The 22,299-nt window shown below is 47.8% G+C and overlaps 1 protein-coding gene across 1 annotated transcript; it reads right to left on the minus strand.

The window, feature by feature from the left end:
• Nucleotides 1-5,721: 5,721 nt before the first annotated feature.
• Nucleotides 5,722-9,096, minus strand: LOC311515521 (protein mono-ADP-ribosyltransferase TIPARP-like). The gene is made up of 4 exons (XM_084618669.1): nucleotides 8,915-9,096; nucleotides 8,245-8,432; nucleotides 7,890-8,159; nucleotides 5,722-7,142 (listed from the first exon to the last, which is right to left on the minus strand). Exons 1-4 carry the CDS (start codon nucleotides 9,053-9,055, stop codon nucleotides 6,698-6,700), a joined length of 1,044 nt encoding a protein of 347 aa, XP_084474795.1. The 5' UTR covers nucleotides 9,056-9,096; the 3' UTR covers nucleotides 5,722-6,697.
• Nucleotides 9,097-22,299: the final 13,203 nt, after the last annotated feature.

The following is a 22,299-nucleotide window of genomic DNA, read 5'->3' on the forward strand; positions in this document are numbered from 1 at the left end:
ACACAGGCCAAGCCGAGCCGCGCTCTGGGGACCTCCCCGTGGCCTGGCCCAGGGACCCTCCTGCGTGCAGCCCCGGCCGCGGTGCTGAGGGGCGCCGGCAGGCTCGGGCGCATCCCAGCAGAGGGCGACGTAGCTCGTCGCCCGCCCGCCGGCTCCATGCGCGCCCGGGGGAGACCGGCCCCGCCGCGTGTGCTCGGGTCACCAGCGCGGGCTCCCGTAACCTGGGGGACCCGGGTCTCTGCCGGGTGCCCTGGGGAGGGGGTTCCCGGCCTCATCCTCCCCGGGTGGCGGCTGTCCCCACCCCAGCACGTGGGGCTTTCTCAGCGCAGGGTCGGTGCAGCAGCCGCGGCAGGCTCCATTCTTGCGCCAGGCCACGTTGTGTCTGGCGTTCCTGGGGAGATGGCGCCAGGACCGCCAGTTGCAGCTGAGCATTTTGACCTTGGCCTTTGGGAGGCCGGCTGTCGGAGACCCCAGGGCATGGCCACAGTTAAGTCCAGGGGATGGAAGGCCATAAGGGTGGAGGAGGTCTGCCTGCTGTAGGCCTTAGGGCTTCTTTTAACCCCCCCCTTAACAGAACTCAGGCCTGGCTGGTTTGAATAAGCTCTTTTGCTCTTAAAACAATGTTGCAGCGGCAGAGCATGCCTCATAGTGTAAGGTTTGCTGATGCCAAGTTAAAGATAACAGGAGAGACAGCTACAAGGCCAGGCAGGATGTGCTGGTTGTTTAAGTTGCTAGGAATGCTTGTTAGAGGTTGCGGGAAATAAACATTGTTGTAACCCATATAAGGAAGGCAGAGCATTTGTGCAAAGCTTCGATTGGCTGATGTGTAGTGCAGCAGCATTAAGGAATATAAAAGTGTGTGTAATGACCTGCTCTGATGTGCAGGATTTGAGATTCTCTTCTCCCTGTACCTTAGTTGCAGCTACAAATAAACTTTTTTGCTTCTCCACCCCGTTGTGATTATTGGGTGACACACACCGGGCAACGAACCCCTGCAGTTGTTTGCCTCTGGCGCTGGGTGCTGGCAACAAGGCAGACCCCGACTACAGTGCGATCGCTGTGCTGGCCCGGCCCCTGGCCCTCACTGAGAAGCGGGTGAAATCAGCCTCTCCTGCTGGGGCGTCTCCCTCCTCTGTCTCTGCCTCCCAAAGTCAGGACAAACTGATGCCGTAGCAGTTCCTTTGAGGAAGATCAGGGGGAGGGAAATGGGGACCAGAGGGGTCATTACCCAGGCTTGCAAATGTGGTAGGTGTCAGGTAACATTCTCTCAACCCAGAAAGGGACTTGGCTTAGGGAGATTTCTGGCCAGCGGGGGTGTGGGGAACCTCTCCATCATTCTCTTCGTCTTGTATTTTACTCTTTTGCGTACTTGCCTCCTAGTCTAAAACACACTATACAATATGACACTGTCCCTGTGGGGAAGAGGAGGGAGTGCAGTGGGCAGAGGGGATTGGCTCCCACTTCCATCAGCATCTCCTTCATCCCTTTCCTTCTGCCCTTCCAGGTGACCATGTGGTTCCACAGTCAGCCAGAGCAGCACAGGAAGTGCTGATGGAGACGGAGCCTCTGGGGGGTGCTTCTCTATGGGGCAGCTGAGTCTGAGGGCTCTAGACCTACAAACTCCCCAGCACAGGCTCGCATGCCCACACCTGAAAGCACAAGGGCCTGATCACGTCACAGTACCGAGCTGTGAGAGTGACACATTTCTGCTTGTCACTAGGGCCTGAATGCCAATATTCACAAGTGTCTGATGGACAGTCTAGCCTCTGCCCATAACCCCTATGGAGGGAGATCTCTGGAGCAAGGGAGCTGGGCAGTGAGACAGCAAATAGGGGGATCTGACTTTGTGTTAGCCTATTAGTGGATATTGGCAGAGGGACAAATGGTGAAAGGGTACAAGGGGTGAAAGGGAACATTTAATACAGCTGTCCCCAGGCAGTTGTTGGTGCTCTTAGAAAGCTGTGGCCAATCTATTCCATGTTAATGCTGGGTTTTGAAATGAGCTGAATGAACCTGGGACAATGCCTGGCATTCACTAAATATCTATTAGTTAGATATGGGCATGTGTGTCTGAGATTGTTAGAGATCAGGCATTGCTTCAGCATCCGGCAAGGTGGTGCTGGGCTGCTGGACACTGCACTGATCACCAGCAGGTCAGTTCCAGGGTACTTTGTACAAGAATAAACCCAATGTTTTGCCCAAATGCCTCCTCACAGGTATTTCCATTTTGTCCCCCTGCAGTTCCATTCCTCCCTTCCTATGGCCCTTCACCAGAGTGAAACTGGGGCAGAGTGGCTGCCATGTCCTGCCCCAGAAGTGGCTGCATTTCCGCAGGTGCCACATTCATCACTGCAGCCTCTTCCTTGTGGGATGAGGCTCAGATCTGCCCAGCTTCTGATTCAGTCTCTTCTTGTCTCACCAGGTGTGATGAAGTTCTAAATGCAAAGCATGATCTGGGTTTATTTTTTTAAATACCTCCCATATGGTCTAGCGGTTAGGATTCCTGGTTTTCACCCAGGCGGCCTGGGTTCAACTCCCAGTATGGGAAGTTTCACTTTTGATTTAGTTGGGGATTGGTCCTGCTTTAAGCAGGGGGTTGGACTAGATGACCGCCTGAGGTCCCTTCCAACCCTGAGATTCTATGATCTCATCCCCTGCCCCACCAGCCCTGCACTTCCAGGCATGATCAAGAGATGCAACAGCCTCCCCAGAGAGCAGCAAGCACCAGGAATACCTGGGTGGTGGGCAATGACCATCCTCATCCAGAGGTTCAGCAACCAGCTTCCTACACTGACCATCCCCACGGGCAGCCCCTGCGATAACACTCAGAGGGCTCTCAGCAACCTATGAGCTATTGCCAGAATGAGATGCGGGGGAGCTGTCACTGCCACTGGATCCTGGTCTGATCACAACTGAGCTCTAAAACTGCTACTGTGACTATTCGATCTCATGACTTTTACCCTCCTGTTACTCTCTTTTTCTCCACAGCCCTGCCTAAGGGCCATAGGTTCTCTCGAGGTTTGGGGTCACAGCCCCTGTCAGTGAGGTAGACACAAAAAAGACACAGACATTTTAAAAAAATCCTGCCTTGGCCAGAGAAAAAATAACACAGACCCAAGGCAGCTTCCACTGGGTTACCATATTTGAGAGGGGGTCTTATGCTGTACCCCTATGGCATAAGGGGTACATATAAACAGAGGCTGGGACTGTCTCCTTTTCAGTGCTTGTTCAGAGATCAGCACCATACGGCCTTAGGCATCCACCATAATATGACTGTTTAATAATCAGCAAACAGTTTGAACTGCAACACACAGCAGCTGGCAGCCTGGTTCTATCAGAGTTACTGCTTTAGTGAAGTCACTACTACGCCAACAGGAGAGCATGAATTGTGCTGTGGGCTGAACTTTGTGGGGCCTATGTAGTGGAAGAACCATATTAGAGTCCCAGAGGGAAGGCATTCCCTGTCTATATCAGTGAGACCAGTTGCACTGGGTGTCAAGCTGCCTGCAGTGGCTCAAAAGCATGAGTACCAATGTCAGGGCAGACTGTTAGGAAGCAGGGCACAAACCCCAAACTGGTTGTGAGTTTATACTTAGATTACCCCAACCAATTATTAAGTGTAAACTCCTCAGGCACTGTAACAGCCTAATCATGGAGTCACAGACAGTCCCCTTCAGTACTTCAATGTATTTTGGCACCCTTGTAAGCGTACTTTTGTGGTAGATCGTCCCTTACACCAAGAACCACAGCAATATTCAGGCCACTCCCAGTCCCAAAGGACTAGTCATTTACCCCAGGTCAATTAGATCTCACACTGAAGACAGCACTTGTAACCAATCTGATAATAAACTGTCTCAAGATTCATTAAATAGGAACAGGAAATAAGAGAGTTATTTCCAAGGTTAAAGCAGGTAAACAAAGAAACACAAATTCATTCTAATCTTGAGTTTCAAAAGATAATAGGGCCCTAGAGCCCAGGCTTCCACCCAAGCCTGGAAGTGTACACATCATGAAACAGCCCCACAGCCCAAGCCCCATGAGCCCGAGTCAGGTAGCATGGGCCAGCCACGAGTATCTAGGTGCTGTGTAGACAGATCCTTAGAATCAAAGACAGTTTCCCTGGTTATTAAGTTAACATGAACTACAATCACTATAGGAAATCTCTACACACCCAGCACATTCAGTGTCTGAGCTGCACCCCTAACTGTGGCAGTGCTCAGTGAGTGTCACTCCAGAGGACTGGGCTGAGAGCCAATCCCGAGGAGATCCTGCATCAACAGGGATGGCTGCTGCACTCAGCATGGAGTTAAAACTCCATGAGGGAACACATGGCTCATTGGCCAATCCAACTTTTAGATCCACTGGGATTTGTAGGAAAAAATATTCAAAAAAGATCGAGATCTAGACAGAAAATCCCCATTGTGACGGTAAGGAAATAACCCAACAGGAAAAGTCTCCCACTCCAATATTAGTCTCAGTTGTACCTGGTCAGGCCCCAAGAAAGGTGGGGTGTCAGGTGGCGTCAGTGTCTTGTAGAAGCAGCATGTCTTTGGTGACACATCAGACTGACAATTGGCCTGCCTTGCCTTCAGGTACGCCTGCCTCAGCTCCTTGATCTTAGAACGGCACCGCTCTGTGTTCCTTTCTTGCCCCTTCTCCTCCAGGCCATGAGAAATCTGCCCAGAGGAATCAAAGTTCCTACAGCTGGAGCTGAGCTGCGACTGCACAACCTTCTCTCCCCACAGAGCCAGCAGATCCAACAACTCCGGTGTACACCAAGCACAAGAGTGTTTGCTGTAGGGAGCCGGCACTGTCAGCTGGGAAGACAGCTGCGATGTGAGCTGTTGAGGAGGAGCAAACAGGAAGTGGAATTTCAAAAATTCTCAAGCCTTTAAAGTAGGGAGAGGCATATGCCTGTGTAACTGGCTGCAGGGCAGCGGAGTTCAAAATGGTGACCAAAGTGGTCAAGATGGGCATTCTGAGACACCTCCTAGCGCCCTCTTGTGGCGACGTAAGAAACACAGGGTCCGTTGCTCTAACTACATCACAAAAAGCTCTATGCCGCTCGTCGAGGTGGTTTTATGATATCGGCGGAGCAGGAGAGCTAGATCAGCGGGAGAAGCATTTCAGCGTGTACCTCCACTGTTTTGTTGACGAAAGCTGACTTTTCTCGACAAAAGTGTATAGTATCCTAAGTGTGTTAGCTTTGAGGTACCTGACTTGACACTGTAAGAGGATGCTGACTTTCCAAAAGTGCTGAGCCACTGCTCTGTGAAAATCAGGCCTTTTTGAAAAAACGTGTCACCTGCAGAGCACCTCAGGTCAGTCCCTTTTGAAAATGTAGGCCCCAAATCCATGTTTTGGCACTTAATCGTGATAGGAGAATTTTTAGAGGTACCGAGTACCCACAACTTACCTTGAACTCCCAGTCACTTGGTCCTGCTCAGCGTGTGTTGAGGTGGAGGTGGGGGACACTGGGCTGGACTAGATGACTTCTGGAGGTTCCTTCCAGCCATATATTTCTATAATTCTACATAGCGTAACTTCCGAGACTACATTAATTGTGATTGCTGGGGTATTAAATCAAATTAAGTAACAGGTTTAATGAACCAAGTGTTAGATAATGTAGCTCACACTGATATCGTGCAGTAAACAACATTCTTAGCTCTTTAATTTTAAAGACAAGAAAATAATGTAAAGTATAAGGCAAGTGATCGCAAATTATGAAGGCAAGGAAACTTGGCAAAGAAAGTAATTATGTTAATAGTACAGTGTGAATTAAAGAGTTATTGCTTACATGAATAAATGAGCAATCCACAGGTTCTCAGGCATTAGGACATATTAACTCACTAACGACTGGCCAATTCCTAGGTCCCAAAAACTGAGGATCACAGGAGGTTTCCTGCAGGGGCAGGTGACATGTTATCATTGGGAGCAAGGCCTGAGCAGCCAGAAACTTTCCCTGATCCTTGACATTGGGGGGTTTCATGCAACAGACTAAACACAGCAGATGCTTACAGCCACTCTGCCTTTGTATAACGAACCTATATGTTAAATAATTACAAACACATGAGAGCACTCTGACCCATGGTGAATATTCTAACAATACTTCTAAATTAGTCTTACACCAGAAAACTTAGCAAACACTACAGCAAGCCACTGTGCAAACAACTGTTGACAAACCAATTACCCGCAGGCTGAAGGCCCCTTTAGAAGGTGGAAGAGAAGGTGAGTCATGAACAAAGTGGTGACTTTTTGTGAATCACATACTGCAGTCTACAAAAGCAGTGAGAGGTCACGGAGAGTGATGGCTCGTATGGTGTAATAGAGCAGCTTCCAGGCCAGAGCTTGGAGCAGTGTCTGATGGCACAGCCTCCCAGGATGTTTGCATTTGGACAGATAGTGAAGGTGACAGGGGTGAAGTTGAACACAGGGTGGGTAAATCTGCTGGAGATTGAATAGGATGGGATGGGACAGAGCTCTTTTGAAACTAGATGGCCTTGTTTTCCACATACCCTGGGAGGGTCACAGCTGCTGCTCAGAGTGGATGTAGAGTGGGTTTTACAGAGCAGGTTGCATAGGAAGGCTGTAGGTGACAACAAAAAGTGACCCCTGTCCCCACAGGGGGAAGTGGAGCCTGATCAGAAAAGCTGCGTCAGCAATCTTTCCTAATGAGCCGTTCCTCCCCCTTGCACTATCAACCATCCACTGCTATGGGGTCAGAGAGCATCTTGTAGCTGATCAGGAAGTAGGGGTAGCACTGGCAGTTGTCAGAGATCACATACACTTGGGTATTGCTTTTGCTGTTGACCCAGGAGTTGAAGAGCTGCCCACCAGGCACCATGGGCAGGGGGTGGCGGAAAAGTTTATGCCCAACAGCAGTCTTGCCCACCAGCACCTTGGCCAGGAACATGTAGCGTAGCCCGGCCTTGCTCGCCTGGCCGTGGCGGTGTGAATAGATGGCACTCTTGGAGAAATAGCAGCCCCTGCCGTAGATTGGGGCATGCAGCCTTGAGAAGCTGGGGTCAAAGTTGTTCTGGCAGATGGGCTCCAGGAAGTCAGCAGCACTCCCATAGAAGAGGTGCTTCTCCAGCTGGTGTTTCTCCTGCAGTGAACATGCATGGGACATGATGGCCTTCTTCCTGAAGGAGACACAAAGGGAAAAAAAGCAGGCTTAGATCCTGCCCAGAGGGGATGTTTGGGGAAACTTAGAGGCCTAACTCCCCCCAACTCCCTCCATCTCCACTTACTCAATAGATAAAGGCCAAAAGCTTGAATGGGAAAGACTTAGGGGGTCAGTCTTCCCCAGCCCTCAAGGATCCATCCAACAATGACACAAGTGCATCCAATGTCACTTGAGCAGATTAGGATCTGCCCACCACTGCACAAATATTCACATTCAAGTGCACTATCTGCACCAGTGCACATGCATGGACCCTGCAAACAACCCAGTGCACTAGGATCCATGCACCCATTCCCGAGGATGCATCCAAATATGCAAACTCCAGTGCAGCTGAATCTACCTACACTCCAGCACAAGGAATTGCCAAATGAGAAGCAATCATGCTCACGCTGGTGTGCTAAAATCCCACCTGAGGAAACAAGCACTAATATTCACACCCTCGCACACTAGCTCCTTCAGTCAGACTCCTGTGAGTGCACACCTTAGCGCACTAGCTCCAGGGCTCATGCTCCTAGGCTTCCAGCGCCATGGGTTCTGCGCCCTAAAGCACTGACATTAGGTTTTACACTTCCTGCCGCGAGCATGGTGAGCTCCACACGTATAGGCACTAGCTCCAGCATCCCCCCTCTGGCACTCGGGCTAGGGTTCTCACGCTCACATATGTACACGTACAAGCACAATCTCCCCACAACATTTCTCTTTATACCTGGTATATTTTTCCCAGAGATCATCGTTCCGGATTCGGTAAATCCCCAGCACCAGTGCCTTTTCCTCTGAGACAGACTGATGGAAGAGAGCACAAACTCTGTGGTATGCAACCTCTGTTGGTAGCACCTCCATCTGCAGGAAAGCCTGGCCATCTGGTGGCTTCGGGACCCAGGCAACAGGATAGGATCCACAGTAGCCATCCTTTGGATTCTCCCCGAGGACGTCAGAAGTGGAAGGAACTGTTCCCCAGGGTCTTCTTGGGAGTGTCCTAGGGAGACAGTGAGACAAGAATTAATCTCCTCTGAATGCTGTTATATTCCTTTAGGACCATGGTTGCCAGGGGAGTCACTTACATCAGCTGTGGCACCATACTGAGGAGGGGACGGTAGGAAGGTCGGCGCTGGACCAGGCGGACGTATCCCTTATCCCGGTTCCATTGCACATGGCGCTTCAGATCCACAATGAAGAAGTGGCCCTGGCGTTCAAAGGTGTAGCTGTCCTTGTCTTGCTCATAGGCAGCAAGGAGACCTTGGGAGATGGGCTGAGGGGGAAAGGAAGAGAAGGTGTACAGGGAGAGTGCTCCAAAAAGGAAAGCCAAGGACCCACACACACTGCTCCTTAGGCTGCCACCTTCATCAATAATTCTTTAGCTATCTGGGGAAGCCAGAGGCAAAGATCTGCCAGTATCCAGCCTGTCTTCATCTTGACTAACTATGACCTGGTTTTAAACCTTTCCTTTCCCTACAGCATCCTTTAGCCTTTTCAGCCTGGTTTTCCCTCAGGCCATAGCAGAGAAACTCCTTTCTCTTCCTGCCGACGAAAGCTCCTTCCCCATCCTCAGTATCTCCCCTCCACAAACCTTCTCTCCTCTGTCTGTGCCCCTCAGTGTGTCTCCCCCTTTGCTGTTGTTTCTGCTTTAACTACAGTATGTAATTCCCTTGCATACCTCAGTGAGGCATTGTTGGGGAAACGCATTGTATGATATACATGACGCAGGTTGGATTGCCGTTCCCTTTTCCTCACCTCCTCATACTTCTTCCAATTGTCATTGCTCTTCCAATAGGCTGCCCACTCTGTGGGGAAGTGGGGATTCTCCTTTGGATCAGAGGTGTTGGAAAGTCGCCGCACTTTGTCATAGGGTCCGATGAAGCAAACCAGCTTCATGGAGTGCAGAAAAATGCTCCCAACAGCACCGCCTCTGTGAGCGGGAAAAGGATACAGTAAACAATAATTCCTCCATTACCTCCTACTAGGAGAGGCCAGGACTGGAGGAGCTAGCAGCTTCCCCTGCACCCAGTGCTCCTGCCCAGTTCTCTACAGCACCTCCTGCTGGGTGAGGCCAGGACAGCAGTAGAGTGGGAGCTCCTGGCAGCCAGCACTGTGGCCTACACCGTAGCTCTCAATTTGGGATCCACGCTTCTAGTGCAAATTACCCCTTCTGTAACCTTAGTTCCTTGAGTCTATTTCTGATGTAAAATAATTTTCAACAAGAAAAGTGAGGGGAGTCCCACACATGTGGGACATAAGGGACCTGGGGAGTGGAATGAATGAAAGTGGGGAAACGTGCAAGGTATTCCCTATGCTACATCCCAGATTGGGGCAGGGACTTGAGACACCATGAGCTCCCTATACTCAGCACCTCTCCCACTGTTTCCTACAGCTCTTCCTGCTGGTCGATTCCAGGACTGGAGTTTGGCTTCCCATCACTTACTTGTCCACAAACTTAATCTGCTCTTTTCCAGTGTCGCAGTAAAGTTTCTCTAGGTGCCGCTGAGCTGACTCGCTAACACTCTGCCAGGCATTGCTGTCCCTCCGCCTAATCTGCCAATGGTAGGGATAGTGGGTGTGGTGGAGGGGGCAGCTGTCCCCCTGGGTGCAGCCCCCCAGCAGGAAGCGGTCACAAATCTTAATTTCATCTCTTGGATGAATGTGAAATCTGACCCCATTGTCACCACCCAGATACTCGGAGGCCTCCTCGCGGCTCTGGGAGCTCTCTCCCTTGGCCGTGCGCATGCGTTTTTGGGGTGGGCTGTTGGGAATGGTACTTTCACTGGCTGAAGAAGCAGATGTCTGAGGGGAGCCAGAGCGCTCTTCATGGAAGGAATCCAACTCCTGGGAGAAAGAGTAATTTTGAAATGTAACCCTGAGGCACAGAGTAGCTCAATGCAGGGCCTCTAGCTTGAACCCCCCACTCCTACTCTGCATGCACCCATGCCACAATGGGGCCTCTCCTCTGATATATCGCAATAAACCACACACACACAGTCCTCCCCAGGGACCCCAACTCCTGTTCACACCTCTAACTCACACACACAGTGCTCTACAGTGGAACCCTATCCCGATATACATAAAGGTAACTTGGCCCTAAATCCACAGGATGGGTCACCCCTATCTGGGACTTTAACCTCCCTTTCAGCACAAATGTAGCTCCCACCCGTGGGACCCCAACCCTGCCCCCCAGAGATCTTTTCCTCTCCTGGGGGAACCGATTCCCAGCATGGCACAGCCTCTGCCAGCCCCTGTTCCCCACAGAGATTCCCATTGGCAAACACCTGCTGGGGCTGACTGGGGGAGGCACTTCTTGTCCTCAGTTGGCCTGGTAGCCCTGTGGAATTATTCTGCCCCATCCCTCTCCCTGTGGCTCAGGCTGTAGCCACCCCTCCCAAACGCCTGGCCTGCGTCTTGCTGCGTCTCTTTGAATATGGGGATTCCGCACTGTGCAGGAACAAGGGGTTTAGAACATTGGAACATGTTCTGCTCTGATTGGTGGGAATGGGGGGGGGTCCTCTGCTCTGATTGGTGGTTTACGATTAGTGTTTAATAGGTGTAAAAAAGGATAGGAGAAAAACTTGATCCCACTTTTCTTGTGACTGGGCAGTAGGGTAAAGTCCAGCTCTACCTTAGATATATTAAAATGAAGTGTAGAGTCTAAAGAGGCATTACATGCCTCTCTCTGTTACATATCAAAAGGTATAATACAGTCCCATGTGTATATTAATGAAGGGAGGAGCATGAGCAAGCATCTCTCTTCCCTTCTGCTGAGTATTCAGTGGGCTAGTATAATCTACACGTCCCAACTACTGCCATCGCCACCAAATATTAAGGAGTCTGGTAAAATACTTTTTCCCATTGGGACATATTGTCTGGGGATTGTATAGTACTCCAGAACCCTGAAGAATAACTAGGATGGGTAATGCTAGAACGCAAAAGGGAAGAGACCCGGGGTGGAAATGGGATTTGAGGATGAAACAGTCAGTAGTTTCAGCCCTAAAAGGTAGGTTTTTGTAGAGCTAGATTGTATTTCGATATAAAAATGGATGTAGGGAATTGTAAAAGGGAGGAAGGAGAAGAGTTTTACAAAAACCAATATGAACAAAATTAAAACACAAGTAATGAGAAGAGAGAATACTTTCTTTTACTTTAAATGTGTGGTTAACGCCAGGTGACCAGAGAGTGAAACTGACCCAGAGCAGAAATGAAATTGACCTCATGTAAGGTCATTCTCCAAGATGAGTGAGGGGCAAAGGGTAAATGAACAGCATAAAGAGGGACGAGAGAAATACATTAATTTTTCTTACATTTCTTTCAGAGTTAATAGCCTAAGGGGGTAGTTATAACATAAGGAACACATTATTTTTATCCTGATACCATCCCTTTAAACAATGCATTTACTGTTAGAGCCTTATTTAACTGCTTCCTGTTTTCTTTTTTAGGCCTCAGCTCTGTTTGTTGTGTAAAGTTCTAATAAAATATTCTGTAACCCTTTGCTAATTTGTGTCTCTCTGTCACCTTGATGGACCAGCAAAATGGGGAGAAGTTGTTTAACTGGTTCTTTTCTTCAAACCAGAGGATTCTGATAACAGTGATGTTACAATTCAGGGTAGTGACCTCATGTGGAATTTGTGATGGCATTGGTGCTATAAGGCAACTCAAATTCTTACTCACAGTTTCCCCAGTGCTTGGAGTTTCCAGAAAATTTTGCTGCAATTATCATTTTTATCATGGAAATGTGAAGAAACAAATCAAAGTTGCTCTGAGTTTATTGAGCGTTTTGTACTTTCAAATCAGTGCATTTAAAAGAGGGGTTCATCCAAGGAGGCATGGAGAGCGCTCTGTGAAAACTGAGTCTGTAGATGCCAATTACCGGTTAGGCAGGCACCAGTTTGAGGTCGGGATATCTGCAGTGGGTACCATGGTGTATGGCAACACATAATATGCTGCAGGGCTCTGTGATCAAGGTGTCGAGTGTACTCAAGCTCACTGAGGGATTTGAAAAGCAATGATTCCCAAACCGTGCTGGACACTTAAATGGTATGAACAGGCTCATTCTGTACTCATGCCACCAGCACAATGAGTTAGTTAAGAGAAATTCTGCTGCTTCATTGTGGTGCAAGCTGTGGTGGACCATTGCAGACAGTTCTTGGATGTCTGTAAGGATTGAGCCGGAAAAAGGTATGATGTCAGAACTCTTTAAGTCTGATTTTTTTTTAGGCATGGACATAATGGCACATTCTTCTCTCCTCACAACATTGACATCCACAGTGTACCCACCCCTACCGGTATTTTGGGGACCCTGCATACTCTCTGCTTTCTTGGTAACAAAGCCATACATAGACTCAACAAAGCCAGATGAACAAAGGTTTCACCACAGCGTTAACACATGCTGGATAGTGATGGAGCGTAGCTTTGACCAGCTTAAAATGAACTGGAGAGTCAGAGATTTAAAGGCCAGAAGGGACCATTCCATCCCCTAGTGGGACCTCCTTATGCCCACCTACACATGTTGATATTGGTGTTACAATAACTGCATGCTGCAGTCTCTACAATATCTGTGAAGGTGGGGCAATACAATTGACCATATATGGGTTGAGGTGGCTGCATTCCTTGCTGCAAATGTTCAGCAGCTAGACAGACAGACTAGGGCACCTGACACTGCAAGTTCTGCATTCCAAGCACTCATGGGAGAGTGTGTATGAACAACCCTTTCCGATGGGCTCTCTTCCCCACAACCCTGACTCCTGGAGAAGAACAGCCAGTCAAAGCTGCTGAAGAAGGCAAGCAGAGCTCTCCCCCTCACCACTCAGGAGCCAGAGGAGTTTTCAGGATGGGAGGGAGCAGCTGTCACCTTCCTCACAGGAGGGGAGGTGGGGGCAGAACTAGCTGATCAGCTTGATTCACCGCTGGGCTGGGGGAGCACAGAATTAATTGATTAGAATGTTGGCTTTTTTGGGAAGCTGGAAGCTCTGAACCATCAGGCAGCCAGAGAGCTCCTGCAGCAAGGCCAGAATCACCTTCCTGTATGAATCTGGGGGAGTTGGCAGCACCACACCTGTCACACACACGGAGGAGGCGAATGCAAAAATCAAAAGACCAAAAATTATAATATCCTTTTTTTTTTCAAAAATCCCATCGTTTTGGGGGCCAGGCATGATTTTTCACCTTGTGGGGTTGGCAATGCTGGCATCTGGTCACCCTCTTTCCTCTCACTGCCTGTGACATCTGCCCAGCACCATTTTTTAAATCAAACAGATTTTTTTAGTTTAACAAACTGTCATTTCTATAAGAGGAGAGAAACCTGTTTCAAAATAACAAAAAGCAAGCATGTTTGGCCTACCCATTTTACCAGGAAAGTCTCAATTTCATCTTTGAATTTCCATCCTGGTGATAAATTGTATAGTCAATTGCTTGATCACACTTTGATTCATTATGAAATATATTCAAGTCCCCTAATGACCAATGTCAGTCAGGTTTATTGCTCTAAGCCAAAAATAATATAGTGCAGGGAAAAGGTTCAATAAGAAAGCAGGCTCCAGGAAGCTGTCTTGTGCGGCATTGTTACACTCACAGCCTGCTCCCCAAGTTGCACATTTCAGCTAGGGGTACTTATATGATGATTTTACAAGTTACAGAACTTTTTGCCTGTCACTAAAATCCAGCCCATCAGTTTGTCCCACTTCCTTCGCTTGTTCTGTTCCTTTTCTCATCTTTCTTTTGGGTACTAGCGCTGCAGGTACCAGTCCGTGAAGATACCGTCCCCAGCAGCTTGTACCAAGACAGAGAACAAATGTATCTTGATTTTGACAAGTTTCCTAGCAGCGTATGCCAAATGCTGAGTTGTGCTATTGTAGGGAATTGTGGGATGTAGCTCAGCATGAGTGAACAGAACTCTGGGAAAAACAAAGGCAATTCAGCTCTTAGAACTTGCAGGCATTTGTAGAATGTGGTATTTTCTAACATAACATAAATGTGTTGGCCACCAATCCTTATTCTTAGGACTATTTTAGCCATAATTTCACCCTTACAGTTATATTGATGCCTATTTGTATTATTCCTGACATCCTCCTGGTTTTGTATTTATCATCATTTTCCTCCCTGTCTCCATTCTTCATCCGATCATTTTCAGTAACAAACTCTACTTTTTCCAACCACAAATTAAATGCAGACCCCATAGTCCTTTAGAGTAAAGGCCAGAGAGGAAGAGAAGAGGGGAAATTATTGTGGTGTTTGGTTCCCTAAGCTTTAAAAGGGGGAATGTCTTCCCCTCTTCCATGGCTAAAGAGAGGGAATTGATGCAGGGCTACAGTTCAAGGTGGTGGGGGAGGACAAGCTAAGCAGAGGGTGCCTATATCCCCTGTGTGATGCAGAGCCATCACTCAGATTCATTCTCTACCATTCAGATGCCAATTAAAACAATTGCAGAATCTTGGATCAGTCATAAAGTGGAATTATAGAATCATAGACTTGTAGCAATGTTGGGCTGGAAGGAACCTTGAGAGGTCAACTATTACATCCCCCTGCGCTGTGCTTATCTTCTTTTCCTTTACGTTTGTAACTGGTCGCTTACTGGGAAAGATACTGCTCCATTGGATTCTCTGGCCATTTTGGGAATGATATGGCCAGCTGCTGGGAAAGCTCTTCCTTAATAGGCCACCCCCAGGCCTTAAAAAAAAGGAGCCAATTTTTTCTGCACCTGCTGAGAAAACTTTGCTGCCCACAGATTCACTTTGAGTCATTGTCTGCTGGGACGTGGCACAATGTTTGGTACTCAGAAAAGATTTGAATGAAGGATTCCCATCCAAAGGCCTTTTCCAGCTGAAGGTCAGAAAAGAAACAAAACAAAAACATAATTTAAAATACAATTCCCTTCCCTAGTATTTTAGAAAAAATTTCCTGAACAATCAGTAAGTCTTTCGCTGCTGGGTGGAGCAGGCCCTGATCTTCACTTGGAATATTTTTCTTTTCTTTTCTACAAATGTGGCTGTCTGAAAAAGTCTAAGTACATGTACAAAAATAAAAATAACTCTTTAGCACTATTAAACTAGTTCGCAAACACTTCCCTAAAGAGCTTTCTATTTGCTGTTTTAATTCTATATATTCATATGAAAACACACACATAGACAGCTTGTTTATATAACATCTTTCATCTGGAAGGATCTCACAGCACTTTACAAAATACCTACCCGTCCCTCTTTGCACACACATCCATCCCTCTATGCACACACACACAGAGTCATGGAGGAATCCCTTCTCCTGTCACTGAAATGCAGGCATCTGGAACACATCTGTTTGTACAGCATCACTCCAGTTCATACTTTAGGCCAGAAAAAGATGCAGAAGATGTTTACACTGCAGGGTGAATGACAGCAGAACAGGAGGTTGGCAAGGATAATCAGAGCTAACATACTCTTGCAAAGACAGCCATGGTAGGCTTAGGGCATGATTTTAAAACCTTCTGACTTTGTGGGTTACTGTTAATGTTTACACATCTGTTGGGTAGTCACAACACCGACTAGTTTTGCATGTAAATTTGATACTTCGCACTCACAAGAAAGAATGGGCACAAATGTATGTAATATTGCAGCAGTAAAATTGGAGGTCAGTTTTAATTAATTACCCAGGGTCCCAGGCTTGTATTGCCTGCACTGAAGACTATGCTGCTGTGGCTTCACTGCTACCGGTACCCACGCTAAATAAATTAAAGCTAGCTCAGGTATGTCTTTGTGTGCTGCAATCACACAACCTGATGCAATGTAGACATGCACATTGTATTAGCTGACAAGCTGTGCTGACTCAGGCTGTATGGGTATGTCTACCCAGCAACTAGACCATCATGGCTGACCCATGCCAGCCGACCTGGGCTCACGGGATTAGGGCTGCAGGGCTGTTTCACTGCTGTGTAGATGTCTGGGCTTGAGTTGGCGCTTGGATTCTAGGACCCTGCAGGGTGGGAAGGTGCCAAAGCTCCGGGCTGGAGCCACAGCCATCTAGCTGTTCTGTAAACATGCCCTATACCTCCTGACAGGCCAGCCAAATCAAGCGAAAAGCACCACCACACTCGAGGAAAGGGGTTGTGTGTGTGGCTGCATGGAAGGGATGCAAGTTAGGGACAACACTTGGGTTATCACTCGAGACAATTCTGCAGTGAAGACAAGCCCTCAGCATATCTGACCCCTGTCTACCTTTGAGTTAAAGCTGTTTGCTTTCCAAACAAGAACATCTTTTCAGGTTTTGTTCATACGGGAGAACAGGGATCAAGTAGCTTGTTTGAGCACAGCGCTGCAAATAATAAGAGACAGTGGTCATCTTTCCTTGGGCAACATCTCTTCCGCCTGCGGAGATTGTGGAGATACGGAGATCAGCCTAGTTGAGAGTAGCTTAGCTTCAAATCCACTGAAACTGCCATCTTTCATAAAGTTAGAGATGACTGCCATCTTTCATAAAGAAACAAACTGTGAGATTGTAGCAGCTGCTTTTGTGATCAGATTAAAACAGATCCCCTAAAACAGGTACAACTATGAAAATTGGCAAGTTTTGCTCTCAGAGGGCTTCTACTACCTATTACCAACGCTTCAGTTAGAGCACAGAGCCATTAGGACCTACTTTCTAACAGGTGTTTCATTAGTGAACTGTCATAAAGCTGCATTTGCTTTCTAAACAACTGAAAGCAGCATTTTGCTGATACACAACACACCACTTTCCATCCTGCTTTAAGAGCTTTTGTGCATGCATATCTCCAGAGCCACATTATCTACCAAACTACCGAAAGCTTGATTGAGTGCCCTAATTTAACAGAAGGTCCCAATGGACCAGCTCGATTCTTTCCATCCCCATTCACCATGGTTCACTCCCACAGCAGTAGGTGCAATGATGCATAGGTTAACTGTTATCCTACATCTGCCTGCCAGTCTCTCTCTCTAAAAAACTACTGTATTCTTCCCCTGAGCTGGCTGCATTTCAGTATCAGGTGATGTGACATGTATAGAGGAAAATCTGAGTCACACAAGTAATCCTTACTCACATGGCTAGTCCTCTGAAGTCAATGGAATGATGCATATAAATAAGGATCTTCAAGATCGGGTTGTAACTTTAATGCACTAGGGTCCCTTTAGAAATATTGATCCTAGAGAAAGGTAAAATGTTATGATTATTATTCTTGCCAGTAGCTATTTGAACATCTGCCACAATCCTCTCTGGCCTTGGAAAAGTTGCTGGTTTGACTGCCAGTTTGGCTATGGCTGTCAAGATCTGCTCCCAGAGGAAAAGCAGAGTCTCTTGGTTCTCTATATTGCGGGTGTCATCAGCAGGTACTGTCAGGATGATGTTCCAACTAGCCAGTTCAGCCCAGGGAGCAGGGTAGTGACGGGCGGTGTCCTGCCAGGCAGATATGCTGGTTTCCCCTAATTCAGCATTTAAAGCCAAATGTCATTGGCTGAAAAGATTTTTTATACATAAATAAAAGAAGGACGGCTCCACCAAAACCCAACCAATAGAATCATCCTAACTTCATAGTCCCTCTGGATAGGGTTGTTTCTATCACACCAACTGGTAGACTTCATGGAGATGTATTATAAAACGTGCTGGGGACTGATTAGCTCCAATGACACCCTCATGTATGACACCCACTGTTTGGCTGAAGAGTGGAAACATTTTTAATACCAAGCCACTTTAAATGAGGCTAGGAAGCTCAGATACGCAGATGGTGATGATGTCACAGAGGTGGGGGGTAGACAGACCGATAAAATAGAACTCCAGGCTAGGAACAGAACACTTTCTGCAATGAGTTTATGGGCAATTCCCCTGGTGCAACATTTATCCCTAGGACTATGCTGTCTCCAGCTGCAGACGATATAACATGCGACCATGGAAAATGCAGGAAAATGTGGCCAAGTCAGCAGCATGGAAATATGTCTTTATTCTTTTGTCTTCAGTTAGGAATAGTGTCCACTTATTAAGCCTGAAAAAGAAGCCCGCATAGCCCGTTCTGTGGTGACAGATATTTGGCCCAGTGTTCATTTCTCTGTCACTAGGACGTAGATGAGGCCACCCCACAGACTAGGGACTTCCATCTTTGCAGTTTCAATGTTAAACTTCTGATGACCACAGGAGGGCGCTTCAGCTCCTCTGCATCCCCGAGGTCATCAGAGTGACAGCCAATCTGCACCTGGAGGAGTTAGGGTTCAGCTAAAGGCACCAGAGAGGCAACAGATTGGAATGGTTCATCCCTGAACCAGGGGTGTAGACAGGGGTGGGTCTGGGTGGGTCGCAGCCCATGCCACTTAGCATCCAGGCCCACTCAAATCACGCCCTGACCCTGCTCCCCAGCAGGTGCACCGGTGGGGCAGAGCAGGGCAAGACCCCGCCCACGGATCCTGCTCTCCAGCAGGAGTGGGGGTGGGGGGGATCGGGGCATCTCCACACCCCGACCGCATTTCTCCAGCAGGAGGGGGTCCTGCAGGCAGAAGGAGTGGGAAGGAACCCCCACTTGTCCTGGCCCAGGACCCCACAAAACTGTAATCCCCTCTGTGAGGGGAAGCGGCCCCCCGTCATTGCCCGCCCACCCAAAAGCCGGGGCCCACCCAGTTTTCCTATCCTAGATATGCCACTGCCCTGAATTTAATATATTTACCCAACTCCCATAAGCAACGCACTCTTCTTTCCATTGGCTAGTGCCAATATTACACAGCACAGGACCCGGTCACGCCTTGGGATAGGCGAGGACCCTTCACGTTGACAGCAGCATGAGAGCAGCATGGAGGAGTTTGAAGGCAGAACTGAGCCCCAAGCGTCTAAACCGAACATTCCAACTAGGTTGCCACAGAGGAAGCAGAATCCTCCTTCCCTGTGCTGATTTACAGGAGGCTTTTCCCTTTGGGGGTGCTTCCAATGTGACTAGGCTTTTGTCTACAGTGGTCATTTGCCCCACCTGTGCCCCCTCACCGGCATCACTGCACTGATGCAAACACTTCATGTGGATGGGCAAAGCCACTATTTGGACCAGTGGAGCTTACCCCTGCTGGAAACAGGGGTAAACTGCACCAGGGCAAATGACTGCAAAATCTGCCGCAGATTACCCTATCTGCACTAGGAGTATGCAACCTCGAGGACTGCCCATTGATGGCTGAAATTGGGGCAAATCCCCAAGGCCTAAGAGAACACGGGATCAAATATTATGCGATCCATGATCTTTTTGTCTTCAGAACCACAGTATTCCCAACTTGTGACTATGCTGTCACCTGTGTGCAAGGAATGTGATTGTGATTGTCAGAGTGGAGTGGGAAGGCTCCTTGTACATCCACTCAGGGACAGGCAGAATCTGTTCCATAGTTAATCCTATTGCTGTCCCCTTAAAGGAATGGAATTGCCTGCCACAGTATAGCATTATGTGGGTTTTATACCTTTCCCTTTACCATTCGGTATGGGCCACTATCGGAGAGCGTTGGACTAGGTGGAACATGGATTGAGTCTGGTGCAGTTACTCTTATGTCCTAATAACAAAGTCCAATAAATCCTGAAGGAAAACAAGTTATTAGAATTAGGAGGCCTGGAGATAAGGGAGGATGGAAGCAGAAGACAGAGATAGACATTTTCAAATGTGAGGGGGAGGCTATAGATTTATGACTGGCAGTGGTGGCTACATCTCTTCCATTCATAGAGACACAAGAGTTTCTGCAGAGAAAGCAGCCTGAAGAGGAGGAAAGACTTGGTCAAAGAAGTGAAGTGCCAGATCTATGTGGCCTGGTGGGAGTAGTCTAGAGCAGATGAAGGAGATCATAGATGATGTGCTGGGTTTGCATATTTTGGTGGAGTAACTTTTGAGAGGAAGAAGCACGGCAGCGTGGCCTCAGGCAATGGAAAGAGCCGCCTTCCAGGATTTTGATGGCATAAACATGAGAAGCAATTGCTCATGTATCTGGTGTCAGCACAGCAAAAGACAAAGTGCAAGTGTAACGCCAACAGACCCCAGTCGTCAATGAGCAGGATCAACCCTAGGATCTCTGGAGTTTAGTGCATGGGCCTCTACCGCATGAGCTAAAAGCCAGCTGCGTGGTAGCTAAGGCTGTGGAGCAGACTCATTTTCTCTCTCTAAGTGGTCTCGGTGCCACTAGATGGGATAGAGCACCACACCCACGAGGTCTGTGGGTTACACAAGGAAATGAGAATGGTTTGTCTGATTGTAATTCAGAGCAATGGAAAGTACTCACCATCAGATTAGCCCTGATGGCAGTGGAGGGGAATAGCAGAGTGGCTGTTTTTCCTGGAGGAATATAGAGTCCAGTGCTTCTCCACGCCGTCATGCCTATAAGAAATCACAGCAGCTGACATGACAGAAACACAGGTAGATCATATGATAGGGGTCATGACCTTCAGAGTTAAGGATGAATAACAGTTTCCATCCAGATTTACGGATTTTGCATGCGCTTATTTTTCTGAAGCTTTTACTTTGGGTGGGTGAAACTTTCCAAGCGTGGTCTATGGCTGAAGTTGAATGTTTCTGATATGTTTGAGCAAAATCCCTTTTGCGTCTTTTGAGTTATGAGAGAATGAAAACTGTACACGGGCTCTTCAAATTACACCCTCAACACCCGTGCGACCCTGTTGCTTTGCACAGGTGTAACTAATGGCATAATTTACAGACCAGGTGGCCCTGCAGTTAGAACTGAAATAACAAATCTGTCTGTGACACAGAAGGCAGAAAAGAGCCCAGGCCTAAATCTTCAAAAGTGACTAGTGATTTGGGATGCCTCAGTGCCCAACCTGAGACACCTCAACTGGGCCTTATGTCCCTAGAGCAGGTGCTGAGCATGCCAGCCAAAGCACCCAACTCCATCCAGAGGCACTGTAGAGACAATCTGATGAAATACAAAGAAAGAAAGAAAGAAAGAAAGAAAGAAAGAAAGAAAGAAAGAAAGAAAGAAAGAAAGAAAGAAAGAAAGAAAGAAAGATGTGTCCTACCTTCATTTCTTCCATCTATCTGAACAGTCACAGGATAGGCCAGGGGAGTTTCTAAAGGATTTTGACTCAGGGGAGGTGCTTATTTTTGGAATTCAGGGAAGATATTGTACAGCTCTGCAGCTAAGTGGATTAAAACTGCTTCCTCAAACTTCCCTTTGATGGGGTTTTCTGCACTGACATGGGGGACTCCACCAGCCAGGACCAGCTCAGCTGGCTCCTTCTGAATGGAGAATAAAGGTGGAGAGTCCTGAGCTGGGATCTTTATGAATGCTGTCGAATCCTCCCCCAGCTTCTTGATCCATGAGGAAGATGGGGTTTTAGAGCCTCTTTTTTCTTAAGGTATTGCTGAAATTGAAAGAGTACCCAGCGAAAGTGGTAATGGGAGGAAACATCTTCAAAGCATACAGCCAGGTATTTCAATACCGCAAGGATTTTCTCCAGGATTGCAATTCCAAACTTGTTCAATATTTGGTTGCTGGGATACTCAGCAATGGCATGATGGCCAGTATTGCCTGTAGCCCATGACCAGGCCTGTCCCCTGATCAGCAGTCTACCTCCTTCTGCAACAAACTCCTGCATCTTTTCTGCCCCTCTGTCACTATTGGCTGTGCAGCAATACACACACAGGTTGTCCTCCAGGTCTGCTAGCTCACACAAGATCTTCTCCTGACTTAGCAGAGGGCAAAGGTTTTGCATGTTGTTTCCAAGGCCAACTTTCCCTCCCTTTTCTGCTTCCAGCCAGTGGATAGCGTTGAGGATAAAAGTTTTCATTGCTGGTGCATAGAGCTGTTTCTCGTGACTGGCTACCACAGCACGACCCCTTCCATAGTGAGCAGCTGCAAGAAATGACTGGTGGGAGTCATCTAATCCGACAGGGAATGCTAAAGATCCATGGATCAGCAGGTGAGAGGGGACATTGCTTTCTTCCACCTTTAATTCAGTCATTCCTTTCAGAAGACCCTCTAAATCATTTTTTCTATTTAATCCATGCCTGGAAAAACCAGAGACATCCTTGTCATCGAGAGTGATTTATAATCAAATAATAATACCTAGCTAGTATCTTGCCCTTTCCATCAGTAGATCTTAAAGCACTTCACAAAGAAACTCAATGTCATTATCCCCATTTTACAGATGGGGAAACTGAGGTGCAGAGAGGGGAAGTGACTTCCCAAAGG

The sequence above is a fragment of the Lepidochelys olivacea genome (assembly GCF_965140295.1).
Source record: "Lepidochelys olivacea isolate rLepOli2 genome assembly, chromosome: 1".
NCBI lineage: Eukaryota > Metazoa > Chordata > Testudines > Cheloniidae > Lepidochelys > Lepidochelys olivacea.